The sequence below is a fragment of the Pseudorasbora parva genome, chromosome 18 (genome assembly GCF_024679245.1).
Source record: "Pseudorasbora parva isolate DD20220531a chromosome 18, ASM2467924v1, whole genome shotgun sequence".
In the NCBI taxonomy this organism is placed as follows: Eukaryota; Metazoa; Chordata; class Actinopteri; order Cypriniformes; family Gobionidae; genus Pseudorasbora; species Pseudorasbora parva.
The window spans coordinates 28,249,374-28,258,897 of NC_090189.1; the positions used below are offsets into that span (position 1 = coordinate 28,249,374).

Consider the following 9,524-nt stretch of genomic DNA (forward strand, 5'->3'; position numbering starts at 1 on the left):
TGGAATATTTAACAAAAAGGGTGGAAAAACTCTTCAATAGACAGACAAAAACACCAAATAGACAGACAGGTTCACACAGATCGCTTGCTGAAGGCTCAGAAGCTAGTTCCTGTTTGTTTTTGCGGACGCTTTCTAGCTTCCGGTCGATGACGTTATCACGATCGATTTTCCGATGGAATGGTTCTACAGGCGCTTCACGACGCATTTAAACAGAGGCGTTTTCACAGCGTTTCGACGCAGCTCGAGTTCCCCGAAAGGGAACAGATATTTGATGTCATGTTTAAATGACGTATAAAGCATTATATTATTTATTAATAGCAATATATAATAATATTTAATATATCCTCTGATTTACAATTATAACTAGTAAACAGTGTACTGTAAAAGGCATCTTTTTAATTTTTAAAGTTGTTTCTTATGTTTAAAGACTAGGTGTAGCATAAAACGTCTCAGGTTACGTATGTAACCATGGTTCCCTGAGAGGGAACGAGACGCTGCGTCAAAACGCTACACGAACGCCTCTGCGTGATATATGAATGTAAAGCTGATTTGGAACAATCAATATTGTATAAAGCATATATACAGTTGTGGCCAAAATTGTTGGTACCCCTGGTAAATGTGATCAAACATGGCTGTAAAAAATAAATCTGCATTGATTATCCTTTTGATCTTTTATTTAAAACAATTCACAAAAATCTAACCTTTCATTTAAGTAAAATAATTGAAAATGGGGGGGGGGTAAATCACATTATGAAATAAATGCTTTTCTCCAAAACACGTTGGCCACAATTGTTGGTACCATTTCATTAAATACTTTTTGAAACCTCCTTTTCCCAAGATAGCAGCTCTGAGTCTTCTTCTATAATGCCTGATGAGTTTGGAGAACACCTGAATAGAGATCAGAGACCATTCCGCCATACTGAATCTCTCCAGATCCTTCAGATTTCCAGATCCATGTTGGTGCTTCTTCTCTTCAGTTCAGCCACACATCTTCTATAGGGTTCAGGTCAGGAAACTGGGATGGTCATGGCAGAAGCTTCATTTTGTGCTCAGTGACACATTTGTGTGTTGATTTTGATGTTTGTTTTGGATCGTTGTCCTAATGGGAGATCCAACCATGGCCCATTATAAGATTTCTAGCAGAATCCATCAGGTTTTGATTTTTTATCTTTTGGTATTTGCTAGAAGCCATGCTACCATGTATCTGAACAAGATGTCCAGGACCTCCAGCAAAAAATAGGCCCACAACATTAAAGCAGCACTGGGTAACTTTTTCTCTCGGGGTCCCCCTACAGTTGGGAAAAAATAATGTCCTCAACTACTGTCATAAGCTGTCATCCTACAACAGGGGATGCCATCGCGTGTGCATTTGTTGACATGACAAGCCTGATAGCCCTGAACTAGTGATGTGCGAGTCGTCTTATAACCCGCGGACCCCGTATGTCTATTTAATATATACAGTGGTGCGGGGTGGGCCAAATAATTCCATAAAAGCGGGTTGGTGCAGCACTAACCCCTCATTTACACTGAACACGTGTGCGGCGCATTACGGCTGCGACAAGGTTTTATTCCGTCCTCCACGCGGTGCTAACTCGCACCGGGAGCATATCAGAAACGGAGCGAATGGATGTGTGAGACCATGTGATTTGCCTGTCCAACGTCCATTTCTTGTCTCCTACCAAGGCTATATTGCCAATATACATGCAATACGTTTGGGAGTCTGCATAGGGTGTTTATTTTGAAATTGACAGGGATTTTTGACTTTTATTTTGTATTTTCGGTGTGACTTGGACGCGCGTCCGTCAAAAATAGACTAGGCACCTATATTTAGCGAAGCGGCGTGGAGAGCCGCTTCTGGGAAGCTTTTGAAACGCGCCGCGCCGCGGCCGGTGTAAACACAAGCATTGACTAGAATGAGCGTGATCAGCTCCGGTAGCCGTGTCGCAGCCGTAATTCGCCGCACACGTGTTCAGTGTAAATGAGGGGTAACATTTCCCCTGAGTTCACATGCAGGTGCTCTTCTGGCGTCGCGTGTGAAATGTCTTCATCCCAGGTACAGTCAGTGGCATATGTTTCAGCATGTCATATGAATATAATTTCATGGGTTTTATTTTTTTCAAACGCCAAATAATCACGATGCTCACGTTTACAAGCCAGCGTCATTATAGTAGTCTATTGGTTACCGTTTTACAGAATATATATGATACTTCAATTCAATGTTTGAGTGGTAGGTAATCACTATAACAAGCATGAAGGCATCGGTCGGGCACGCCTCCTTCAGCTCACGCCTCCTTTAGCTCACGCCAATGAGCAAACGCTGGTCCAATGTTGATCCTCGTCCTGCCTTTAGTCCGATCACTTTTTTGTTTCCTCTTATTGCTTTTCTCCAACAAAACTGTTTTCTTTCTTATTTGTCTGTGCTGCTTCGGACATGACTATATTATCCGACGAACAAAGTTGGGCTCGCACGTCCGAATTTAAGGAAGTGTGGGTGTTGGTGGAAGTGACGTATATGCCGTAAAGCAGTCGAATTTTGTCGTTCTTTTTGTTCTCAGGTTACTACCCGAAACCCGAAGTTTAAAAGTATGATTAAAAACGATATAGACCCCATCAAGCTATGGCAGACGTGTAATTCAACCTATTGTAAGTCGAATTTATTTCAAGAGTCTTGAAAATATATTATGAAGGTTGAAAAGCTACGTAGTGCTGCTTTAAAGATCCAGTGGTATTTTTAGCCATGGGCATGGGGTACTTTTCATCCCTGTTTGCACCAAACCCATCTGGTAGATTTGCTGCCAAAAAGCTATTTTATAGTTTCATCTGACCACAGAACCAGGTCACTTTTGACATTCCAGTCGTGTCTGACAACTGAATAAGCTGGAGTTTGTTTATGGATGAGCGAGGAGGATTTTTCTTGAACCCCTCCTATACAACATGTGGTGATGTAGGGGTTGTTTGATTTTTTATTTTTAGGCTTTTTGACCCCAAGACTCAACCAATCTCTGTGATTCTCCAACTGTGATCCTTGGAGAGTCTTTGTGCACTCAAACATTACTCCTCACCGTGCATTAGGACAATATACACACAAGTCCTCTTTCAGGCAGATTTGTAACATCTTTAGTTAAATGAAGCTTCTTAATTTTTGCCCTGATGGTGGAAATGGGGATTTTCAATGCTTTAGCTATTTTCCTACAGCCTCTTTCTATTTTGTGAAGCTCAACAATCTTTTGCTGCACATCAGAACTATGTTCCTTGGTTTTACTCATTGTGATAAATGATTAAGGGAATTTGGCTTTTATGCCTCCTTATATTTATACTCCTGCGAAACAAGACATCATAGCTAGACAATTTCATGTTCCTTGTCACCCTGGTGTGCTAAAAAAATTAAATATGAAAGTAAATATACTTCAGAGATATTTTACTCATTTAAAATTCTAAGGGTACCAACATTTGTGGCCAACGTGTTTTAGAGAAAAACATTTATTTCATAATGTGATGTATCCCCCATTTTCAATTATTTTACTTAAATGAAAGGTTGGATTTTTGTGATTTAAAAAAAAAAAAAATCAAAAGGATAAACAATGCAGATTATTTTTTTACAGCCATGTTTGATCATATTTACCAGGGGTACCAACAATTTTGACAACGACTTTAAATAAAGGTGACATGACATTTTTATTTGAGCTGACCTGCATGGCTTAAACTTGGGAAAACTGGCATGCTTGCTATGTACATATAGCATGTAAATCAATCCAAATATGTATGTAAATAAAATCATGAAACAACATTATATTACTAACCAGACATGAAAAAAGGTTACATTTTATTTTAAGGTGACATAGTTACATTGTATTTGCTCAAATAAGTACTGAATACTAATAATAATTTAACTACATGTACTTACAATAGAGTTGTGGTTAGGGTTTGGTTTAGGATTAGTTACTGGTAATTCTGCATGATTAACTGTATAATTTAATTACTAACAATTGCACATTGTACTTTTAAGCAAAGTACAGTATTTGTTGTTGTTGTTTCAATCACTTTTTTTTCTCTAAACAAAATAAAAAAGACTGCTCAAAGGGCTTTACAGATAACAGGGAATACCTTAACAACCACCAGTAGGACTAGGGCATTAAGACTAATAATATAAAGTATTTTTTATAAGTTTATATAAGTTCCCTTTATATTATTTACATAAATCTTTAAAACATTTTCAGCTAATAATGATGTTGATGATAATGATGATAATATAATCTGAATATAGTCATAAATCCAAAAAAAAAAAAAACTGTCATACTCAGCTACTACTAATGATGCACCATGAGAGCTGTTGCCATGGATATAAAATACACAACATCATTTAGGAATTAAATGCAAAGTGTAAATACTACACAATAACACACACACACACACACACACACACACACACACACACACACACACACACACACACACACACACACACACACACACACACACACACACACACACACACACACACACACACACACACACACACACACACACACACACACACACACACACACAATGTGTTTTTCCCTCTTGAAAATGAGTGCATTTAAAGCACCTTCTGGGTTAAATGTTTGTCACATAGAAAGATGCCAGAGTGTCAGCACTTATCCATACTGACTCTCAACTATTAGAGAGTCAGCTAAACTACATAAATGAATTGTTAATATTAATTGTTATGAATAATGCATAGTACTTACTACATTTTAGTTAATTCTTTATATAGAAATTTTCAGATTTTTGTAATATCTAAAAGATTTTTTTATGCAGTAAAAAATAAGATCTTTGATGGCATGTTTAAATTATCTATATACAATTATTTCTCTGATTTTATAATTAGAACTAGTAAACAGTGTACTGTAAAATGCATCTTTTTTAATTTTTTAAAGTTGGTTCTTATATTTAAAGACTAGGTGTAGCATAAAACTGTATGTACTTTAGATAACACAGCATAAGCTGCACTTTGAGGAATTTTTGTTTTGTTTTACTGTTATTGTCTACATATATTTCCTCGTCCAGGTCAGGATCTGCATGCTTGCATATCAGCACAATGAACTCCAGTGGGCCTGTGGAATATTTCATCCTCGATGGACTGAAGGAAAGATATGTGATTCCCATTTTCTTCGCTGTCTATGTTATTGTCCTGAGTGGAAATGGCATGATCATTTACCTTGTTAGAACCGACCCCAAGCTCAACACTCCTATGTATTTTTTCCTTCATAATTTGTCCTTTTCTGATATTGTGTACACGTCAGTGACCATTCCCAAAATGATGGCAGTGTTCCTGACGGAGGTCAAAACAATTTCCAAAACAGGATGCATTATACAGATGTACTTTGTTCTCTCAATTGGAGTGACAGGACGTGCTTTGCTGACTGTGATGGCATTTGACCGGTATGTAGCGATCTGTAACCCCCTGATGTACACAACTATCATGACCAGACGGCTCCGTATTCTTTTGATTTTTGCTTCCTGGGGTTTTGGGGTCATTATAGTGCTGCCACCAGCTATTTGGGCATCTCTGCTGCCTTACTGCGGGCCTAATGTTGTTAGGCACATGTTCTGTGATCACTCCTCACTAGTGATCCTTGCCTGCGTAGACACCACCAGGAATGGTATTTTCGCCCTGACAAATGCTCTCATTGCACTTATCGGTACATTTGTTTTAATCTTTATATCGTATGTCTGTATTGGCAAAGCTATGAGTAAAATGAGCAAGGCACAGAAGCTCAAAGTTGCGGCCACTTGTGTAGCCCACTTGATAGCAGTGTTTGTCTCGTATGTTTCAGCCACCTTTGTGTATATTTCATATCGAGTAGCTAGATTTGACCCAGATGTTCGTATAGTCATCGCTGTGCTGTACTCTGTGCTCACACCCCTGTTGAACCCCATCATTTACAGCTTGAGGAATAAAGAACTGCAAGATGCAATGAAGAGAGCATTTTGTAGATGCACTATTGCTTCCAAAACCTCCAGGAAAACAATTCCTTCTGTCGCTTAGAATTTGCATAAATCTGTTCATTGTGAAAACAATTTCTATTTAATCCATTAAAACATATGAATATACCACTATTTGTAATGAAATGATTTTTTTTTTTTTTTGATTGCTTGTTTTCACATTTAGGATATTACATTTTTTTCCATTACTCCAATCATAAAACCTTTTAAAGGGATTTCAGATATATTTTCTAATATGCTTTTGGATTGTTAAAACTGTATACTTCATTTGGAATTTTGCTGCAATAATTATATAAGTGCAAAATTATAATGCAATAATTTCATAAAAAGCAACTAATGTGCATTTAATGAGAAAATATTTCACTTACAAATATACCATTAAAAAAATCACTTATCCATAATAATTATTTCAAATGATCTTTTGAATATGACTGAGGTGGTTTTAACTGTGGACAGTTGCATGAGGATTAGAAGAAGATTACTATAAGGATATAACATGAATTTGCATCACTCTCTTCTTTCCCTGCAAGCTGCATTATATGAACAAACAGGAATGTTATAAGGGAGTTGATAGTTGATTATCAAACAACACTGTAGTCTAATTTTTCCCCACTGGCTGTGCCTGGGTTGTCAGAGCACATATAGGTTTTAAATTCTAAAATTGTAATAAAAAAGTTAATTATTATTTATTAATAGTTTCTATTGTTGTCACAAATGCTTTCAGCAGAGATTAGTAGATGCAGGATCTGGGGTTAGAAATGTTGCATCGTTTCAAATGAACAGATTTAGATTCACAAACAAATGTAAAGAGATTCACAAAAATGAATAAAATTCACAAATAAATAAAATGAAATAAATAAAAAATGCAATATATATACAAATCTGTTTTAGTCACAAACACAACTGGCATTTATTTGTGAATCTATACTGAAGATTCACATTCAACACTCTGTGACCAAAGCTTGTACTACTGTCTCAGCATGCTGGTCTCTCGTCGGGACAGCCAGTGTATATTTACTGAACATATCTGTTAACTAAAACATTCTTATGTCCAGAGCAAGAAGGCTCAAGCATCATAAAATCTATTTCAAGATCAAAGACCGCAATGGGAGAAAAAGTGACCTAAACACTGGTAAGATCACTGTAACAAGGTTCAATGTAGAGAAGGAAGACAGGGTCGGCATCATTGGAAAATCGCACTTTATTTGTCACTTTGCACTTTGTCACAGCTCATTCACAATAGTTTTCTACAGCATAAACAATAATCAAAGTTTCTGTTGCAGTCCAGTCTCTCTGGTCTGCAAGTGCAAGTTTCCAGTCCTTTCTCTCTCACTCTCTCCTTCTATCTGGTTGCTTTGTCTCATAAGGCAGCGAGGTCAACTGCCTAGGTTTTCGGAAGCAGCGGGAGTCTGCCACAGCACTCCATCTACATACTATGGATCACCCTGAATTAAAAAATTTGTAAAGCCAGATACCAAAGGGTGATCCACGCACTGGTATCCTTCCAGGGTTTTTCCTACATTGATTTTTTTTGGCGATCGCCAAAACAAATTTTTGTCCCGCCATAGCCTTATTTGATGAGTTATAGTGATTTATAAATTGATGTAGATTACTAATGGCTTATAAGCATTCATTTTAAATTACAGTTTTAAAAGGTTTATGTGTTTAATAGACTAAAGAGTGAATATTATGGAATATGCTAACATTGTAAAAGCTGATTTATTTGCGGGTTTGTTTATTTTTAGTCAATCTCATTTAGTACGGTATCAAAATTAATGTTTGTGTCAGTCTCTGAATTATGCTGATGACAGGGCGCTGTTTTCATCTCTGCGTTTAAATTACGTGTCTCGTGGAGATAGACATAATAATTCATTTTCACGGAGCTGTTATTAATTCAATGTTTATTATAAAACCTTGAATTGTTATATAATGTTAAATGTTATATAGCAGACGTTAATATAATTTAAGTAGTTTTAAACGAGTCGGTCATGTTTACATACGGTGACTACTAGCCTATATCCTGGAGCAACAACTCTGTGAGAGAACGGCTGTATGCGACTGAGAATAAACACAGAGATAGAAATAAGTTTGGCGCTTTTATTTCCAAAATGCTCTCATTCATGGCGTAATAATTAATTTTCATGAAGCTGTAATTAATTAGATGTTTATTATATATATATATATATATATTTTTTTTTTTTTTTTTTAGCAGACGGTAATATTATTTAAGGAGTTTTAAACAAGTCAGTCGATCCGTGACATGACGGATTACCTGACTGACTCCATCAGTGAGTTTGTCTCTACTTATGTTGTAAGGAAGAGACAGGATCCAAAAATGCACAGAGAGATAGTTTATTTAGGGAGTGCTGCAACGTATCTCGTTAAATTAGAAAGCAAGTAGCTGCGGGACCGTGAATCCCTTGTAACTGGAACAAAGGCAGAGCAGAAATATAACAACGGTTTAGCAGCACAGTCTTTAGAAGGTTCCCCTGCAAACGGGACAGTCTCTCTCTCTCTCGTGTTATGATGGAGACGGGGAAGGTGGCCGTGAGTCCGGGAGACCAGTGAGCGGGACTAACCCCCTCGTATACGCGCACCAGGCGGCTACAATGTGCCGAGCACCGCTCTGGGAGATCGTCTACTTCGGGGCTGGACACAGAGTGGTAGAGAGGTTATAAAGCAGCAAAGTTTTAGGGCTGACCTGATCCAGATAGTGGACACACGACAGGACACGACAGGAGCCAGGAGGGTAATAGATCGTCACCATCAGCTTACTCATCGAAATAATCCGGCAACTGACGAGAAGAAAGGGAGGGTTAAATAGCAAGTGGCAGGAAAAGAGAGGCAGGTGCAACGGATCAGCGGAACCCCGCTAATGGGGAAAAGCTGAGGAGGGAAACGAGAAGAGAGAAGGAGAAACCAGCAGGGGTAGCGAACAGACTATGACAACTTAGCGCCAAGTAGATGGTAACTATATATCTATCTATAACTACAGTGCCTTGCAAAAATATTCAGCCCCCTTGAACTTTGCGACCTTTTGCCACATTTCAGGCTTCAGACATAATGATATGAAACTGTAATTTTTTTGTGAAGAATCAACAACAAGTGGGACACAATCATGAAGTGGAACAACATTTATTGGTATTATTTCAAACTTTTTTAACAAATCAAAAACTGAAAAAACAGGCATGCAAAATTATTCGGCCCCTTTACTTTCAGTGCAGCAAACTCACTCCAGAAGTTCAGTGAGGATCTCTGAATGATCCAATGTTGACCTAAATGACTAATGATGATAAATAGAATCAGTGGCGGCTACTTGTCTGTCAGAGAGGGGAAGCTCATTTTCGGCCAATTGTCTTATTTATTTAAAAGTAAATTCTGCCCTACGTTCCTTTTCAAGAAAATGGTCTTTTACCCTGTGAATGAATGAACGATCTAAAAAAATATTAAACTCTGTAAAACTGAAACAAGGAATGTGGTGTATAATGTTTGGTGAAAATGAAGCAATTTCGCCCAGCAAATGTCAAAGAAATAGG

General features: G+C 37.6%; 1 protein-coding gene across 1 annotated transcript; it reads left to right on the plus strand.

Moving 5' to 3' along the window:
- Positions 1-5,080: 5,080 nt before the first annotated feature.
- LOC137046672 (olfactory receptor 5J3-like) lies at positions 5,081-8,989 on the plus strand. Its single transcript, XM_067423996.1, has 2 exons — positions 5,081-5,975; positions 8,703-8,989. Exons 1-2 carry the CDS (start codon positions 5,081-5,083, stop codon positions 8,810-8,812), a joined length of 1,005 nt encoding a protein of 334 aa, XP_067280097.1. The 3' UTR covers positions 8,813-8,989.
- Positions 8,990-9,524: the final 535 nt, after the last annotated feature.